The sequence below is a fragment of the Carcharhinus amblyrhynchos genome, unplaced genomic scaffold (assembly GCF_965287045.1).
Source record: "Carcharhinus amblyrhynchos unplaced genomic scaffold, sCarAmb.v2.hapA chromosome_359, whole genome shotgun sequence".
In the NCBI taxonomy this organism is placed as follows: Eukaryota; Metazoa; Chordata; class Chondrichthyes; order Carcharhiniformes; family Carcharhinidae; genus Carcharhinus; species Carcharhinus amblyrhynchos.
Window position 1 is genome coordinate 59,370 of NW_027650099.1, and position 18,908 is coordinate 78,277.

The window sequence follows — 18,908 nt, forward strand, 5'->3', positions numbered from 1 at the left end:
CCTGAGTTATTATGAGGATCAGTCAACAAGAGATGAGAGGAAATCTGATGATCAATAAGGGTTAGGGTTAGGGTTAGGGATGATCAATAAAGTACCAGTGAAGCAGGGGATGAAGCTACGACTTGAAAGGTTCAGCTACCCAAAGTAGGCACAGTAGTATTATACATACCCAAACGGTCAAGCGAGTGGAGGGAGGCCACTATAATCAGGAAAGTACAAACACTGGCTCAACATCCAAGAGCAAGAAGCCAAAGATTGGGGCAAATGAGGTGGACAGACGGAAGCAAAAAAAGCGAGACGTAGAACATAGAACATTACAGCGCAGAACAGGCCCTTCGGCCCACGATGTTGCGCCGACCAATTAAGAAAAAAACAATGACCCTCTAACCTAAACCAATCCCTTTCCATCCATAAACCTATCCATGGATCTCTGAAACACCCCCAAACTAGGCGCATCTACAACTGCAGCAGACAGGGCATTCTATTCCCCCACCACCCTCTGGGTAAAGAACCTACCTCTGACATCCGTCCTATAACTACCACCCCTTAATTTAAAGCTATGCCCCCTCGTACTAGCTTTCTCCATCCGAGGAAAAAGGCTATCACCATCCACCCTATCTAAACCTCTAATCATCTTATATGTTTCAATAAGGTCCCCTCGTAGCCGCCTTCTTTCTAACGAAAACAACCCCAAATCCCTCAGTCTCTCCTCATAGGACCTTCCCTCCATACCAGGCAACATCCTGGTAAACCTCCTCTGCACCCTCTCCAATGCCTCCACATCCTTCCTATAATGTGGGGACCAGAACTGTATACAATACTCCAAGTGCGGCCGCACCAGAGTTTTGTACAGTTGCAACATGACGTTGCAGCTCCTAAATTCAATCCCCCTACTAATAAACGCCAAGACACCGTATGCCTTCCTAACAACCCTATCTACTTGATTCCCAACTTTCAGGGATCTATGTACACATACACCTAGATCCCTCTGTTCATCCACACTATTCAGAGTCCTACCGTTAGCCCTATACTCTACACATCTGTTATTCCTGCCAAAGTGAATTACCTCACACTTTTCCGCATTAAACTCCATCCGCCACCTCTCGGCCCAGCTCTGCAACTTGTCCAAGTCTCTCTGTAAACTATGACACCCCTCTTCACTATCTACCACTCCTCCGACTTTGGTGTCATCAGCAAATTTACTAATCCATCCTTCTATACCCTCATCAAGATCATTTATAAAAATTACAAACAGCAGTGGCCCCAAAACAGATCCCTGAGGCACACCACTTGTAACCGAACTCCATGACGAATACTTTCCATCAACCACCACCCTCTGTCTCCTATCTGCTAGCCAATTCCTGATCCAATTAACTAAATCACCCTCAATCCCATACATCTGCATTTTCTGCAGAAGCCTTCCATGGTGAACCTTATCAAACGCCTTACTAAAGTCCACATATACCACGTCAACTGCCTTACCCCCATCCACCTCTTTGGTCACTTTTTCAAAAAAAAGGGTGAGGATGAAACAGTAAGCATTCATGATTCCAGGAAAAAGTCACAAATTTGTGACCAACACAGTGTCAACAGCGGTCTGAGTAGCAGCCCTGACAGAAACAGACATAAGAGGCTGGAGCTTAATGAGGAAATCTAGGAACAAACCAATGATAGCAATATGATTAGAAGCCCCCGTGACGAGGAAGTATTGATATATTCAAACAAAATAGAGCTCACGGAAGTAAGAGTGGCCAAACAAAGGGAGCTGGACAGTTGGAAGGAGTTGGGGGTGTATGAAGGGCAGCCTGCTTTGTCCCATAGGTGAGTTTGCACAGAGGAGGTTTCGCAAGATGGGACGTACGAAGCTAAAGCCAGATTAGTAGCCCATGGGTATGAGGAACGTTTGGATGGGAGAAACATTACGGTTGATTCACCCACAGCAGGGAAAGTGAATTTTTTTTTGCTGTTCTAGCATCTCATAATCGGATGTGTCAATCAATAGATACCACAACAGCATTTCTGCAACATTTCGGAGATGTTTTTTGAGGCTACCCAAAGAAACAGGTAATACACAGGGATGTTTGTGGAAATTGAACAAACGTGTGTGTGGGTTAAGTGATTCATCAAAGGCTTGGTATTTCTCTGTATGATCTGTATTGCTGAAGACTGGCTGTGTCCAGTTCAAAGCAGAACCAGCAATGTTTTACTGGAAGGTTAAAGGAAAACTAGCTGGAATTTTTGTGATGCGTGTGGATGATTTCCTATGGGGTGACACAGAAGAATTTAAAAAAAGGATAATTGAGAAGCTGAAAACAGAATTTCATAGAATCCCTACCGTACAGAAGAAGACCATTTGGCCCATCGAGTCTGCACTGACCACAATCCCACCCAGGCCCTATCCCCATATCCCTACATATGGGGCAGGGGGGTTGGCTAAAGGGCAGTGCGGGGTGGGGGGGGGGGGTTGGAGGGGATGGCTGCTTGCTGGCCCCTGGGCTGAGGGAGGGGTTGGTGTGTTAGGGGCTTGGTTCGGGGCAGCAGGCGGGGGGGGCTTGGTTCAGAGGAGGGGAAGTTTGGGGAAGTTGGGTTGAGGGAAGGGCAGTGGGTGAGGGGCTTGGTTCAGGGCAGTGGGGGAGGGGGAGGGGGAGGGGCTTGGTTCAGGGCAGTGGGGGAGGGGGAGGGGCTTGGTTCAGGGCAGTGGGGGAGGGGGAGGGGCTTGGTTCAGGGCAGTGGGGGAGGGGGAGGGGCTTGGTTCAGGGCAGTGGGGAAGGGGGAGGGGCTTGGTTCAGGGCAGTGGGGAAGGGGGAGGGGCTTGGTTCAGGGCAGTGGGGGGAGGGGGAGGGGCTTGGTTCAGGGCAGTGGGGAAGGGGGAGGGGCTTGGTTCAGGGCAGTGGGGGAGGGAGCCCTGGTTTGAGGGGAGAGGGAGGGGAAGTTTGGGTGAAGGTGTTGGTTTGGGTGAGGGGGGTTTGGGACAGTGAGTGGGGTGGTTTGGGAGGGGGGTTCGGGGCAGTGAGTGGGGGGGGGTTCGGGGCAGTGAGTGGGGGGGGTTCGGGGCAGTGAGTGGGGGGGGGTTCGGGGCAGTGAGTGGGGGGGGGGTTCGGGGCAGTGAGTGGGGGGGGTTCGGGGCAGTGAGTGGGGGGGGGTTCGGGGCAGTGAGTGGGGGGGGGTTCGGGGCAGTGAGTGGGGGGGGGTTCGGGGCAGTGAGTGGGGGGGGGTTCGGGGCAGTGAGTGGGGGGGGGTTCGGGGCAGTGAGTGGGGGGGGGTTCGGGGCAGTGAGTGGGGGGGGTTCGGGGCAGTGAGTGGGGGGGGTTCGGGGCAGTGAGTGGGGGGGGGTTCGGGGCAGTGAGTGGGGGGGGGTTCGGGGCAGTGAGTGGGGGGGGTTCGGGGCAGTGAGTGGGGGGGGGTTCGGGGCAGTGAGTGGGGGGGGGTTCGGGGCAGTGAGTGGGGGGGGGTTCGGGGCAGTGAGTGGGGGGGGGTTCGGGGCAGTGAGTGGGGGGGGGTTCGGGGCAGTGAGTGGGGGGGGGTTCGGGGCAGTGAGTGGGGGGGGTTCGGGGCAGTGAGTGGGGGGGGTTCGGGGCAGTGAGTGGGGGGGGGTTCGGGGCAGTGAGTGGGGGGGGGTTCGGGGCAGTGAGTGGGGGGGGGTTCGGGGCAGTGAGTGGGGGGGGGTTCGGGGCAGTGAGTGGGGGGGGTTCGGGGCAGTGAGTGGGGGGGGGTTCGGGGCAGTGAGTGGGGGGGGGTTCGGGGCAGTGAGTGGGGGGGGTTCGGGGCAGTGAGTGGGGGGGGGTTCGGGGCAGTGAGTGGGGGGGGGTTCGGGGCAGTGAGTGGGGGGGGGTTCGGGGCAGTGAGTGGGGGGGGGTTCGGGGCAGTGAGTGGGGGGGGGGTTCGGGGCAGTGAGTGGGGGGGGGTTCGGGGCAGTGAGTGGGGGTTTGAGGGAGGGGGTTTGAGGCAGTGTGAGGGGGGTTTGAGGCAGTGAGGGGGGGTTTGGGGGAGGGGGGGTTTGGGGGAGGGGGGGTTTGGGGCAGTGAGGGGGGGTTGAGGGAGGGGGGTTTGAGGCAGTGAGGGGGGGTTTGAGGCAGGGGGGTTTGAGGGAGGGGGGTTTGAGGCAGTGAGGGGGGTTTGGGGGAGGGGGGTTTGAGGGATGGGGGTTTGAGGCAGTGAGGGGGGTTTGGGGGAGGGGGGTTTGAGGCAGTGAGGGGGGTTTGGGGGAGGGGGTTTGAGGGAGGGGGGTTTGAGGCAGTGAGGGGGGGTTTGAGGGAGGGGGGTTTGAGGGAGTGAGGGGGGGCGTTAGGGAGGGGGGTTTGAGGCAGTGAGGGGGGGTTTGAGGCAGGGGGGTTTGAGGCAGTGAGGGGGGGTTTGAGGGAGGGGGGTTCGAGGCAGTGAAGGGGGGGTTTGGGGGAGGGGGGTTTGAGGCAGTGTGGGGGGGTTTGAGGGAGGGGGGTTTGAGGCAGTGAGGGGGGTTTGAGGGAGGGGGGTTTGAGGGAGGGGGGTTTGAGGGAGGGGGGTTTGAGGGAGTGAGGGGGGGCGTTTGAGGGAGGGGGGTTTGAGGCAGTGTGAGGGGGGGTTTGAGGGAGGGGGGGTTTGAGGCAGTGAGGGGGGGTTTGAGGGAGGGGGGTTTGAGGCAGTGAGGGGGGGTTTGAGGGAGGGGGGGTTTGAGGCAGTGAGGGGGGGTTTGAGGGAGGGGGGTTTGAGGGAGGGGGGGTTTGAGGGAGGGGGGTTTGAGGGAGGGGGGGTTTGAGGGAGGGGGGGTTTGAGGGAGGGGGGTTTGAGGGAGGGGGGTTTGAGGCAGTGAGGGGGGGTTTGAGGGAGGGGGGTTTGAGGCAGTGAGGGGGGGTTTGAGGGAGGGGGGTTTGAGGCAGTGAGGGGGGGTTTGAGGGAGGGGGGTTTGAGGCAGTGAGGGGGGGTTTGAGGGAGGGGGGGTTTGAGGCAGTGAGGGGGGGTTTGAGGGAGGGGGGGTTTGAGGGAGGGGGGTTTGAGGGAGGGGGGTTTGAGGGAGGGGGGTTTGAGGGAGGGGGGTTTGAGGCAGTGAGGGGGGGTTTGAGGGAGGGGGGGTTTGAGGCAGTGAGGGGGGGGGGGAACTTGGCGGGGGGAAGATGGTGGGCAGAGTGGGAGGGTCCAGGGGCGGGGCCTGTATCCGGTCGCCCCGGTAACCGCGCCGCCCGCCACGCGGCCGGAGTGGTGCGCGCTGCCACTTGAAGCAGCGGCCGTGACGTCTAAAATGGAGTCAACCAATGGGAATACAGATCATTTGTGAGCTCTGCCAATGAGCGACTGGGTGGCGCGCAGCTGCAGAGAGACACTCAGACCCAGCAATCTGTGAACAGGGTAAGGGGAGGGGGATCTGGGGTGTGTCAGTGAGATACACACACAGCAATCTGTGAACAGGGTAAGGGGGAGGGGGATCTGGGGTGTGTCAGTGAGATACACACACAGCAATCTGTAAACAGGGTAAGGGGGAGGGGGATCTGGGGTGTGTCAGTGAGATACACACACAGCAATCTGTGAACAGGGTAAGGGGAGGGGGATCTGGGGTGTGTCAGTGAGATACACACACAGCAATCTGTAAACAGGGTAAGGGGGAGGGGGATCTGGGGTGTGTCAGTGAGATACACACACAGCAATCTGTAAACAGGGTAAGGGGGAGGGGGATCTGGGGTGTGTCAGTGAGATACACACACAGCAATCTGTGAACAGGGTAAGGGGAGGGGGATCTGGGGTGTGTCAGTGAGATACACACACAGCAATCTGTGAACAGGGTAAGGGGAGGGGGATCTGGGGTGTGTCAGTGAGATACACACACAGCAATCTGTGAACAGGGTAAGGGGGAGGGGGATCTGGGGTGTGTCAGTGAGATACACACACAGCAATCTGTGAACAGGGTAAGGGGGAGGGGGATCTGGGGTGTGTCAGTGAGATACACACACAGCAATCTGTGAACAGGGTAAGGGGGGGTGATCTGGGGTGTGTCAGTGAGATACACACACAGCAATCTGTGAACAGGGTAAGGGGAGGGGGATCTGGGGTGTGTCAGTGAGATACACACCCAGCAATCTGTGAACAGGGTAAGGGGGAGGGGGATCTGGGGTGTGTCAGTGAGATACACACCCAGCAATCTGTGAACAGGGTAAGGGGGAGGGGGATCTGGGGTGTGTCAGTGAGATACACACACAGCAATCTGTGAACAGGGTAAGGGGAGGGGGATCTGGGGTGTGTCAGTGAGATACACACACAGCAATCTGTGAACAGGGTAAGGGGGAGGGGGATCTGGGGTGTGTCAGTGAGATACACACACAGCAATCTGTGAACAGGGTAAAGGGGGGGGATCTGGGCTGGGGCGTGCGCTCATTTTTCTTCCCTGATTTGCTCCCTGACGTTAGAGTCCCTGATTGTAGCTGATGTGTGAAGTGAATATGGAACGGTGCCTTCCTCTTTCTGTCTGCTGCTATGGATTAATATTGTCTTTTTCCTTGCTGAATTTTCTCTTATTCATTTGATTTTCGTTCTCAGGAAGTCATGTCATCATCGAATAATACTTGGTCCCCCTCTCAGGGTGAAAGCGGAGGTTCAAAGCTTCTCAGAAAGTCGAAGGAATCACCATTCATTCCAATTGGTATGAGCCTCTCTGGGGAGGGTTGGGCGGGAGTCAAGTATTACTGCCCCTGACAAGGCCAATCTGTGTGGGAGTGTGTCTCAGCAACAGCTGCTGTACATATACCGTAGACAGTGGACATAAGGGGATGATTCACTCTCTGGTAGTGTGCACCCAGTGCTTGTGTCAGCTCTGGCGTATGTACAGAGGAATTTTAGAAGGAATATCTCGGTGTGTTCAAGGTGAAACTCCAGTTGGTATGCATGGGCCTAATTTAGTGTTCCAATAAATGTAATCTGATTGCTTGAGAAGTTTTGCCAGTAAGGGGACAGGGAGTTGGGGGTAGGGTGTGAGCGTGGATAGAGGATTGGTTGTCAAATCGGAGGCAGAGAGTGGGGGTCAATGGGTGCTATTCGGATTGGCGGATGGTGACTAGTGGAGTGCCCCAGGGGTCGGTGCTGGGGCCTCAGCTATTTACCATTTATATAGATGATCTGGAGGAGGGAACCGAGTGCAGGGTGTCGAAATTTGCTGATGACACCAAGATTGGAGGAAAGGCAAATTGTGCGGAGGGTGTGGAGAGTCTGCAGAAGGATCTAGATAGGCTGGGCGAATGGGCCAGGAAATGGCAAATGGAATTTAATGTTGGCAAGTGTGAGGTGGTCCACTTTGGTAGGAAGAATGGTAGGAAGGATTATTACTTACATGGCGAAAAACTGCAGCAGGCGACGGTGCAGAGGGACCTCGGGGTCCTTGTGCATGAGTCGCAAAAACCCAGCTTGCAGGTGCAGCAGGTGGTCAGGAAGGCGAATGGGATGCTGGCCTTCATAGCGAGGGGGATTGAATATAAAAGTAGGGAGGTCTTGCTGCAGCTGTATAGGGCATTGGTGAGGCCGCAGCTGGAGTACTGTGTGCAGTTTTGGGCGCCGTACTTACACAAGGATATTTTGGCCTTGGAGGGAGTGCGGAGGAGGTTTACTAGGCTGATACCGGAGTTGAGGGGGTTGAGCTATGAGGAGAGGCTGAATAAACTAGGCTTGTACTCATTAGAGTTTAGAAGAATGAGGGGAGATCTCAGTGAGACGTATAAGATGATGAATGGGATGGATAGGATAGAGGTGGAGAGACTCTTCCTGCTCAGAAAGGATAATAGGACTAGGGGGCACAGCCTCAAGATAAAGGGGGGGCGGTTTAGAACGGAGTTGAGGAGGAACTTCTTCACTCAAAGGGTGGTGAATCTCTGGAATTCTCTGCCCGTTGAAGTGGTGGAGGCTACCTCGCTAAATATTTTTAAGATGCGGGTTGATGGGTTTTTGATAAGAGAGGGGATTAAGGGTTATGGGGAGAGGGCGGGAAAGTGGAACTGAGCCACGACAGATCAGCCATGATCTTATTGAATGGCGGGGCAGGCTCGAAGGGCTAGATGGCCTACTCCTGCTCCTATTTCTTATGTTCTAAGTCTGTCAGGTTTCGGAGCACTGCTCCTTCATCAGGTGAGTGGGATTTCAGTTCACAAACGAGGCAGATTGCGTTTGTATCTTGATCGTATCTGTGAGGCAACAGTGCGAACCCCTGTGCCACCTTGCTGCCCCAGCATGTTACCTCCTGGCTTTTGTTGTCTATGCCTTCCTATTTGCTTACAAGATCCTGTATTTTATTCATGAAAATATGCTCCGTTAGTCATTATGAAAAATGGAGTAATAGTCAGGGGGAGGCGGTGGCCTCGTGGTATTATCGCTAGACTGTTAATCCAGAAACCAGCTCACGTTCTAGCACCAGGGCAGATGGCGCAATTTGAACTCAATTGAAATATCTGGAATTAAGGACCTACTGATGAGCCATTGTTGGAAAAACCCATCCCGTTCACTAATGTCCTTTAGGGAAGGAAATCTGCCATCCTTACTCGGTCTGGCCTACATGTGACACAGCAATGTGGTTGATTCTCACTGCCTTTCAAGGACAGCCAGGATGGGCAGTAAATGTTGGCCCAGCCAGTGACACCCATGTCCCAAGAATGAATTAAAAAAGTCTTCTCCACGGAGCATGTTGCACTTTGAGCGTCTCCAATGCGGTTACAGTAACCATGATGCTCTCAATGTACAGTGAACGTCAGGCACACAGCCTGAGATATTCTACAACGTTACCAGCTCCCCGGTGTGGTGTGGTTCAAACTCCAGTGTGCAGAAGAATTAGCCTTTCCCCACTGTGTAATCGGAGCCAAGCTTCAGCGCCTGCACCTTGCGATGTAGCAGTCTGTAACACTCACAGACAAGTCTTTGCACTGTATGCCCATGTCGGTCAGTTTAGCTTTGGCATGGAAGTGACTGAGATCATAGTGTTCCATTTTAGATGGTATTTAATGGTGCCAACCTCGGGGTTGGTGTGGATATTGCCAGTCTGCTCATTTGAACTGGTTTGATTTTGCTCACAGGGATTGCGGGGTGTCTTGCCATCGTGGCATTGGGCCTTCAGAAACTACGTAAATCCGAGCAGAAGGTGTCGGTGCATCTAATCCACATGAGGGTAGCAGCACAGGGCTTTGTGGTGGGAGCACTGACACTGGGTAAGAGACACTTTTTCAATCATTTCCTCGGCTGCCACTAAACTCAGTTGATCTTTCTCTACACCCTAGCTGTGACCGTAACACTACATTCTGCACCCTCTCCTCCTCTGTGTACTCTATGAATGGTATACTTTGTCTGTACAGCACACTATAAACAATACTTTTCGCTATTATAATACACGTGACAATAAATCAAATCGAGTTAAAAATGTTCACTGCCAATATTCTGAAGGGAAGATTTTTGGAGTGTTGTCCAAGTCTCAAATTTCTGGGATTTAAAACCAGACGGAATCCACACCTTTTTGGAACGATGATTTCAGCGGCGCACGGACAGTGTCCCTCGGGGAAATACAAGGCTGTGCACGGGCTCTTTCGCTGCTTTTTTTAGTGCGGAGATGCAGTGTTGGCTCGCTGAGCAAGTGGCAATGTGAACTGTGTGTGCGACTGGTACCAGAGGCCGATTGGCTCCAACAAACTGCAGCCCCCCCCACCCCCCCCGCTTCTCCTCAAACTCCAAAGTGTTTGACAATCTTTCCATCTTCTTCCCTCCTTTTGTCTTTTTACATTTTTACTGTGAATGTCAGGGCAACTGCAGAGTTTTTCCACCCACAGTGGACAGTTCCAGGGCTGTGGGGGGTGGTTCAGAGTGTACAGACTCTGGAGCAGGGCGGTTTTGGATCTGTATCTGTTTATTTTCCCCACAGTTCTTCCTCCCCTTCATTGCCACTTGAGTTTCCAATCCTTGGCTGTTCCCCTCACCTATCCTATTGTCCCCTCGCTCCCCCTGATGTGTACAAGCTTGCATGCGTGTCTATTGATGGAAATGCCTATTGCACATTGTACTGGGACAGCGGGTGTCGCTAACTGTAAAGCTCAGCTTACCCAGAGCCACTCACACCTTCACCTCGTGTTCCCACAGACTGGCTTCCTGCAGGCAGTGGTCACCAACTGGACCCCTGACCAAGTTCACGCTCCCTTATCCCTGCGACAGAGGTGAACCGTGACTCCCTGTCAACTCGCGCAGAGCGCCTGACTCTGCAGAAGATCGGTGGAACTTCACCCTTTCAAATAGCAAGGCCCTGGGGGCTGGATGACTGGGCGACTGTCCAGGTGTATCGTACACTTTACTGCAATTGTACAAGATTGCTCATTGCATCAAAGCATCTTGCATTTTTACATAGCTTTCCACTTCATTCGGTTTGGCAGCACCCTCTGTCTGCTGTCCTTTCCCTCCTGATCTCCATTTCAGTGAGTTGCAAAGTTGGGCTCAGTGAGGCTGTCCTTGTTGCCTGTGATTTTCCACATGTGTTGGCTACCCTGACGCTCTGCCCAAGGGCCTATAGTTGGTGAATTGTTGGTGGGCTTTTCAACCAGGCAGCTGCATCAGAACGAGTCCAATCCTCCCTGTAACTGTACAGCGACCATCCGTGAGCTGGTCCCCTTGTCCATTTCATAGAAGAATGAATCTTCGAATGCCTACAGTGCAGAAGGCCCATCGAGTCTGCACCAACAACAATCCCACCCTATCCCCACACATTTAACCTGCAAATCCCCCTGAGACTAAGGGTCAATTTAGTATGGCCAATCCACCTAACCTACACATCTTTGGACTGTGGGAGGAAACCGGAGCACCCGGAGGAAACCCAGACAGACAATGACACGAGCTAGGAATTGAACCCAGGTCCCTAGCGCTATGAGGCAGCAGTGCTAACCACTGTGCCACCATATCGCCCCAAAATTCCACTCCCTTCCAGTTCTCTCTCTCTGAGATCCATGGGAAGACACCAACCTTTCCCTGGGTCACAATTGGCTAATTTAGCAGGGACTGAGGGTGGTAACTGGGACTTCTTGAGACAAAGGAGCTTAAATTTTCATGCTAACGAGTGTTAGGGCCCTCAACAACATAAGAACATAAGAAATAGGAGCAGGAGTAGGCCGTCTAGCCCTTCGAGCCTGCCCCGCCATTCAATAAGATCATGGCTGATCTGAAGTGGATCAGTTCCACTTTCCCGCTTTCTCCCCTTAATTCCCCTGTCTATCAGAAACCTATCTACTCGTGTCTTAAATATATCTAGCGAGGCAGCCTCCACCACTTCAACGGGCAGAGAATTCCAGAGATTCACCACCCTTTGAGTGAAGAAGTTCCTCCTCAACTCCGTTCTAAACTGTGCCCCCCTTATCTTGAGGCTGTGCCCTCTAGTCCTGTTGTCCTTTCTGAGCGGGAAGAATCTCTCTACCTCTACCCTATCCATCCCTTTCATTATCTTATACGTCTCTATAAGATTCCCCCCTCATCCTTCTAAACTCCAACAAGTACAGACCCAGTCTATTTAGTCTCTCTTCATAGGCTAACCCCCTCATCTCTGAACTCCATGTTATATTATGAAGTCAGACTAGACCCCAATACTTTTTCTATTTTGGCATAAATGTAAAGACAGGATGCTTTGCTCCAGGAGTAATTCCACTGACAAATTGAGCATCTTTGATAGTAAAACAAACTTTATTTAATAACAGTTTAAATATAACTCTAACAAATGAACAGTTTAGCCATTAACAGTTGAAGAATACTTAAAATTGCAAAGAAGCAACTTTAATTTCTAATTTATCACTGTTTCGGTTATAAATAAGCAACATTCCTCTTGCAGATTTAAAAGCCACTTTAAATACAGTTAGCACCCATAAATATACTTGTTATAATGAGTGTAGGCAGTCTTGAAATTTTGCGGAAACAGCGAGCAGTTGTAGAGAACCTTTGTCTTCAAACGAATCCCAGGCAGAACTCAAAAGCTGTTTTCCCTCTGCTACAGACCTAACTCCGCCCATTACCACATCAGCACCTGATGGACAACTCACGATCCTTTCAACCAACCGAATCAGAAAGCCCGGGGGAAAATCTTCATCTGCAAACAAAAATCCATTAGCTCTATCCTCACTGAACACTATGTGGCTAAAATGAGAAAATTACCCTGCTCGCCAACATCTGAGCTAAATGTTTGCCAGACGTACTGGCTGCCTGCAAACTAGAGCTGAATTTTAAACAGTCCCCTTAAACATAAAAATACACGTGTGTGTGTGTGTGTGTATCTATAGCAGCTGCCTACTATCATCACGAAAGAAATTCCATTGCGATAGTCCAGTAATGCTGAATTTTCAATCTCTTCCAGGTGTTGTCTACTCTATGTACAATGATTTCATCAAGAAACCTCGGCAAAACTAGCAACCCCTCCCTGCAAAAGTAAGTCTTATTGGACAGTAAACAGGCCTGACTTGAGCATGACTAATTTAGCTGATCTACAATGGATTTTAGAAGCATCACGTTGAGGCTCGGTGCGGACACTGCGACACTGACCTAACTTGAAGCTTTTTTTTTCACTGCTACACACAACTCCACACTCTTCCCAAGACTTGCACGGGGTTTGCTGATTCCTGCAATGCGCTAGCTCCTGCCAGATGCACTACGCTCACTCGACATTGTGTAGGATTATAACGTGGGCAATGAGAGGCCTACTTTGCCGTTCGCTGTGCACAGTACTTGCTGCTGGCAGCCCATCTGTACTGCAGTCAATGTCTTCCTGCCCTGTATATTTGTGTCACAGCTGTGGATCCCCTTCTCTCAATCGTTTCTCTGCCCCTTCTAGAAAGGGGATCTGGTTTGAGGCCTTTGGGTGCACCCTCTCTCTCTCTCTCCGCCCCCTCCCCGGGGTCTATTGCCAATCTATTACGTCCTAACCTCAGCCCTACCCCAGCCCCTCTGCAGAAACCCCCATTCATGCCTTTGCCTCTCGACTAACCGGCCTCCCACTCTCCACAACCCTGGAGTTATCCAGACCCCAAGTCCCGTTCGCTCATCACCCTGAAGACACTCCTGCAAACCTATGACTCTGACCAAGCTTTTCGTCTTTCGTCCCAATGACTCTCCCTGTGTCATGTCGTTTGGTCACTGGAAAAAATGTGATGGTGAGCCACGTCGGCACAGGTAAGCGTTTTGGATGCAATCGGCTTGGTGGAGGCTCGAATATTGGAGGCTGGCCCAGAACGTGTTGTGGTAGGCAAGAGGTAAGAGGTTGTTGATGAGCTGGAGCAGGGACAGAGTCGGGTGGTAATACAGAGGTAGAAGAAGGCATTGCTCTTACTGATAGTGCACGCACGTCAGCTAAAGCTCATCTCTGGGTCCCCAGGGTGTGAACTCTGCTCTCACCTGTTCCATTCTTATCTATCAAAAGATGTGTAGGTTAGGGTGGATTGGCCATGCTAAATTGTCCCTTCGTATCCAAAGATGTGCAGGTTAGGTGGATTGGCCATGCTAAATTGTCCCTTAGTGTCCAAAGATGTGTAGGTTAGGTGGATTGGCCATGCTAAATTGCCCCTTAGTGTCCAAAGATGCGTAGGTTAGGTGGATTGGCCATGCTAAATTGTCCCTTAGTGTCCAAAGATATGTAGGTTAGGGTGGATTGGCCATGCTAAATTGCCCCTTAGTGTCTAAAGATGTGCAGGTTAGGTGGATTGGCCATGCTAAATTGTCCCTTAGTGTCCAAAGATGTGCAGGTTAGGTGGATTGACCATGCTAAATTGTCCCTTAGTGTCCAAAGATATGTAGGTTAGGGTGGATTGGCCATGCTAAATTGCCCCTTAGTGTCCAAAGATGTGCAGGTTAGGTGGATTGGCCATGCTAAATTGTCCCTTAGTGTCCAAAGATGTGTAGGTTAGGGTGGATTGGCCATGCTAAATTGCCCCTTAGTATCCAAAGATGTGTAGGTTAGGTGGATTGGCCATGCTAAATTGTCCCTTAGTGTCCAAAGATGTGCAGGTTAGGTGGATTGACCATGGTAAATTGTCCCTTAGTGTCCAAAGATGTGCAGGTTAGGGTGGATTGGCCATGCTAAATTGCCCCTTAGTGTCCAAAGATGTGTAGGTTAGGGTGGATTGGCCATGTTAAATTGCCCCTTAGTGTCCAAAGATGTGCAGGTTAGGGTGGATTGGCCATGCTAAATTGCCCCTTAGTGTCCAAAGATGGAACCCAGCTGGAGAGGGAGTGGAAGGAGGATGGAGTGGTCAGACCATGTCAAAGGCTGCAGACAGCTGGAGAAGGATCGGGGGAAAACTTTCTATTTTCCCGGTCACAGAGAAGGTCATTTGTAACTTCGATACGTGTTGTTTCAGTATCGGGGCTGAGATCTGATTGGAGAGATTCAGGAGGTGACAACACGTTCAAGGAGTTTGTTGGGGGGGGGGCGGGGGGTGGTGGGAGGTTGGAGATGGGATGGTCATTTACAAAGACTCAAGGAATTTTTAGGAGAGGTATGATGGCAGATTGAAAGGATAGGGTGACGGCGAGAGAGAACTGTTAATGTCGGCTAATATACGGACAGGAAGGGAAGTTGTGAGGGCAACAGTTTCTGGGGGATAGGATTGAGAGTGCAGGAAGGATCTGCTGGGCAAGGTGAGACATGAGGAGAGAGAAACCAGAAGAAACAATTCCAGGGTTGGTACAGAGGGCACCTTTGAGGGGAGGTGGGTTTGGGTAGAACTGGTTTGACCTGGTGAGTTCGGGTAGAAGTGGCAAATTAGTTTCAGTGCTCCTGTGAAGTGCCTTGGCCTGTTTTACGATGTTGCGGTGCTTTATAAGTGGACGTTGTTATTCACCTGTGGTTGGTATAGCAGCTAAGAATGATCTATCCTCACCCAATGCCACTCATTGGGGGCAATCTTACCAAAGAAATTCTAACACCCGAATAAACCAAGAGATACGCGCACCATTTATTTGAGCAACTTAATAATCGAATCCACACTTAGTGAAAAAAATCTTGGCAACTTGAAATTTGGCAGTAAGAGGGCAGGGCCGAAATCGCCCGAAAGCTGGCTGACAGCAGCAGAGAGCGCCATTGTGCACGTGCAGGTTTCTGTGCTCAGAGCAGAGACACATCATTGCTTCTGCTGCTGTCAGCCAGCGTTCATGGCTCTGTAAGATGTGAACAGTGACATTTCAGCTGGAACTGCAGAGTGGAGAGTCACAGCCAGAAACAACAGAGCCATTAGTAGAGGCACGACTGATAATTATTCCAGCTTGAGAAGAGCTAGATAGTGTTTGAGAAACCAGCCATCGCCTTTGGAGTTAGATCCCAAATTGAGAAAGGAAAGTTGTAGCTTTCATTCCAACCGGCGCTTAATATTGGACACAGGAGCGACACACATTCTAGAATGAGGTTTGTGTACGAGGGGTATGCCACAGACCGAAAGGAAGGAACTCAGTAGTTAGGAGAGTAGCAATGAGGCACAGAGGCTCCACTCCCAACGTTTTTCCTCCTGATACACATGAAGGAGCTGGGCTCATAGTCTCACTATACACCCCTGGGTACTCAGTGCAAGGTGTATTGTGAGCGTGGGCGATATGAGAAATAAAAACAGGAGGCATGTTAGTATTTCCTGGTGTGGATGAACCTGCTCGGTGAGTCAATTGGGTGCTGTCAGCTGAATAGAAACTAGGAGAAGGAGTAGGCCATTTGGCCCTCCAATCCTGCTCCGCCATTCATTCTGATCATGGCTGATCATCCAATTCAATATCCTGATCCCCTCCCCCCCATATCCCTCGATCCCTTTAGCCCCAAGAGCGATATCTAATTTCTTCTTGAAATCCAATAACATTTTGGCCTCAACTACTTTCTGTGGGAGTGAATTCCACACATTCCCCACCCTCTGGGTGAAGACATTTCTCCTCATTTCAGTCCTAAAAGGTTTATCCCTTACCCTCAAACTATGACCCCTAGTTCTGGACTCCCCCACCATCGGGAACATTCTTTCTGAATCCACCCTGTCTAACCCTGTTAGAATTTTATAAGTTTACCCCTTACCCTCAAACTATAACCCCCTAGTTCTGGACTCCCCCACCATGGGGAACATTCTTTCTGAATCTACCCTGTCTAACCCTGTTAGAATTTTATAAGTTTCTGAGATCCCCCCCTCACTCTTCCGTGAATACAAAGCTCAACAAGCTCCTTGATCCAGTCCCTGTGCACCCGAGCTGTTGGTCTTGTAGACGTGATACGTTACTTGTGCTGAATGTAATCTAGGACATTGATAACGTCAGATAGCCTGCCTCTGGACTTCATTCCCTGTTTCTCTCTCTCCGTGGAGAGTCAGAAAAGAGGGCAGGCCATGCCAGGCAGGCTGGTGAATGGACTGGGAATATCGAGATTGCTGAGGATGAGAGGTGAGCTCCTGGTGTGTTATGAGCAATGCTGAGTGAGCTTGTCCAATATTTCACTGCGGGTTTAACAGGGATGATTAGATTGCCTGTGCAGTTAAACATTGAGGGAGAAATGAGTGCTGAAGAGGAGCCACTTTAGATTGGAAACATTAACATTCTTTCTCTCTCCACAGATGCTGCCAGACCTGCTGAGTTTATCCAGCATTTTCTACTTTAATTTCAGATTGCCAGCGTCCGCAGCTTTTATTAAATGAGTGATTTGCAGGACATCGATTGAAATGCCATTTCCCCCACACCTCAAACTTATTTATTTTATTTATTTATTAGTGTCTCAAGTAGTCTTACACAATGAAGTTACTATGAAAATTCCCCGAGTCGCCACACTCCGGCACTTGTTCAGGTAAACGGAGGGAGAATTTAGCCCAGCCAATGCACCCTAACTATGGTAAGGAAGTCTATATTGAACCGCCAATCACTAGGGGCTCTCAGACTCCCCAAGTAAGGCAGTACAATGGTAGTTATACCCTTTGGCTCAATGCCAAGTGATTTACACACACCAAACAAAATTGTACCTTCATTCAAAGGTAATTAATATCCAATTGCAATGATCAGTTAGAACATAGAACACTACAGCACAAACAGGCCCTTCAGCCCACAAGTTGCGCCGATCATATCCATACCTACCAGGCCATAGAACTATCTGTAACTCCCAATCCCATTAAATCCCATATACTCATCCAGAAGTCTTTTAAAAGACCCCAGTGAGTTCGCCTCTACCACCACCGACGGCAGCCGATTCCACTCACTCACCACCCTCTGAGTGAAAAACTTACCCCTAACATCTCCTCTGTACTTGCTCCCCAGCACCTTAAACCTGTGTCCTCTCGTAGCGACCATTTCAACCCGGGGAAATAGCCTCCGAGAATCCACCCTATCTATTCCTCTCAACATTTTACAAACCTCTATCAGGTCGCCTCTCAACCTTCGTCTCTCCAGGGAGAAGAGACCGAGCTCCCTCAACCTATAGGTTGATAGTTCTGATGACTTCATTTATTTCCCAAATTAGTATTTAACCAATACTTGCCCAGTTACAACATCCAATTCAGAGCAAGGCACTAGCGTTTACACCATCAGCTAACAGACACACCTCTGGGCTTTCTGCAGTGACTTATTGGGTGAGCTTTTCCAGCCACGCTTACCCCAAAACTGGAAGATAAACCCTGAACCCCGAGATCAACAGAACTTTCTATGGTCCGCGCCTCGCCCACTTTGATTCCCGTGGCGGCAGAATGGAACAACTGACGGATGGGATTTACCCTGGTCCGGATGGGATTTACCCTAGGATTCTCTGGGAGGCAAGAGAGGCGATTGCAGAGCCTCTGGCTCTGATCTTCAGGTCATCGTTGGTCTCTGGTATAGTACCGGAGGATTGGAGGACAGCGAATGTTGTCCCATTGTTTAAGAAGGGGAACAGAGACTTCCCCAGGAATTATAGACCGGTGAGTCTTACTTCTGTTGTGGGCAAGGTTTTAGAAAAAATTATTAGGGATAGGATTTATAGTTATTTGGAGAGTAATGAGTTGATTGGAGATAGTCAGCATGGTTTTGTAGCGGGTAGGTCGTGCCTTACTAACCTTATTGAGTTTTTTGAGAAAGTGACCAAAGAGGTGGATGGGGGTAAGGCAGTTGACGTGGTGTATATGGATTTTAGTAAGGCGTTCGATAAGGTACACCATGGAAGGCTTCTGCAGAAAATGCAGATGTATGGGATTGAGGGTAGTCTAGGAAATTGGATCAGGAATTGGCTAGCAGATAGGAGACAGAGGGTGGTGGTTGATGGTAAATATTCGTCATGGAGTTCGGTTACGAGTGGTGTACCTCAGGGATCTGTTTTGGGGCCACTGCTGGTTGTAATTTTTATTAATGATCTGGATGAGGGTATAGCTGGGTGGATTAGTAAATTTGCTGATGACACCAAAGTCGGAGGTGTGGTAGATAGTGAGGAAGGGTGTCATAGTTTGCAGGGAGACTTAGACAGGTTGCAGAGCTGGGCTGAGAGGTGGCAGATGGAGTTTAATGCGGAGAAGTGTGAGGTGATTCACTTTGGTAGGAATAACAGATGTGTCGAGTATAGGGCTAACGGGAGGACTTTGAATAGTGTGGATGAACAGAGGGATCTAGGTGTATGTGTGCATAGATCCCTGAAAGTTGGGAATCAAGTAGATAAGGTTGTTAAGAAGGCATACGGTGTCTTGGCGTTTATTGGTAGGGGGATTGAATTTAGGAGTCGCAGCGTCATGTTGCAACTGTACACAACTCTGGTGCGGCCGCACTTGGAGTACTGTGTGCAGTTCTGGTCCCCACATTACAGGAAGGATGTGGAGGCTTTGGAGAGGGTGCAGAGGAGGTTTACCAGGATGTTGCCTGGTATGGAGGGGAGGTCCTATGAGGAGAGACTGAGGGATTTGGGGTTGTTTTCGCTAGAAAGAAAGCGGCTAAGAGGGGATCTTATTGAAACATATAAGATGATTAGAGGTTTAGATAGGGTGGACAGT

At 50.8% G+C, this 18,908-nt stretch overlaps 1 protein-coding gene across 1 annotated transcript; it reads left to right on the plus strand.

Moving 5' to 3' along the window:
• Positions 1–1,678: 1,678 nt before the first annotated feature.
• Positions 1,679–12,384, plus strand: LOC145339246 (HIG1 domain family member 1C-like). The gene is made up of 4 exons (XM_080183647.1): positions 1,679–1,741; positions 6,505–6,607; positions 9,018–9,149; positions 12,314–12,384. Exons 1-4 carry the CDS (start codon positions 1,679–1,681, stop codon positions 12,364–12,366), a joined length of 351 nt encoding a protein of 116 aa, XP_080039773.1. The 3' UTR covers positions 12,367–12,384.
• Positions 12,385–18,908: the final 6,524 nt, after the last annotated feature.

What these genes read in the sequence shown, in the direction of transcription:
- LOC145339246 (XM_080183647.1), top strand. Translation starts at nt 1,679, where the DNA reads ATGATTAGAAGCCCCCGTGACGAGGAAGTATTGATATATTCAAACAAA. An exon ending in ACAAAATAGAGCTCACGGAA is followed by an intron (nt 1,742 to 6,504) that starts GTAAGAGTGGCC and finishes TTTCGTTCTCAG; the next exon opens with GAAGTCATGTCATCATCGAA. An exon ending in GGTGGGAGCACTGACACTGG is followed by an intron (nt 9,150 to 12,313) that starts GTAAGAGACACT and finishes AATCTCTTCCAG; the next exon opens with GTGTTGTCTACTCTATGTAC.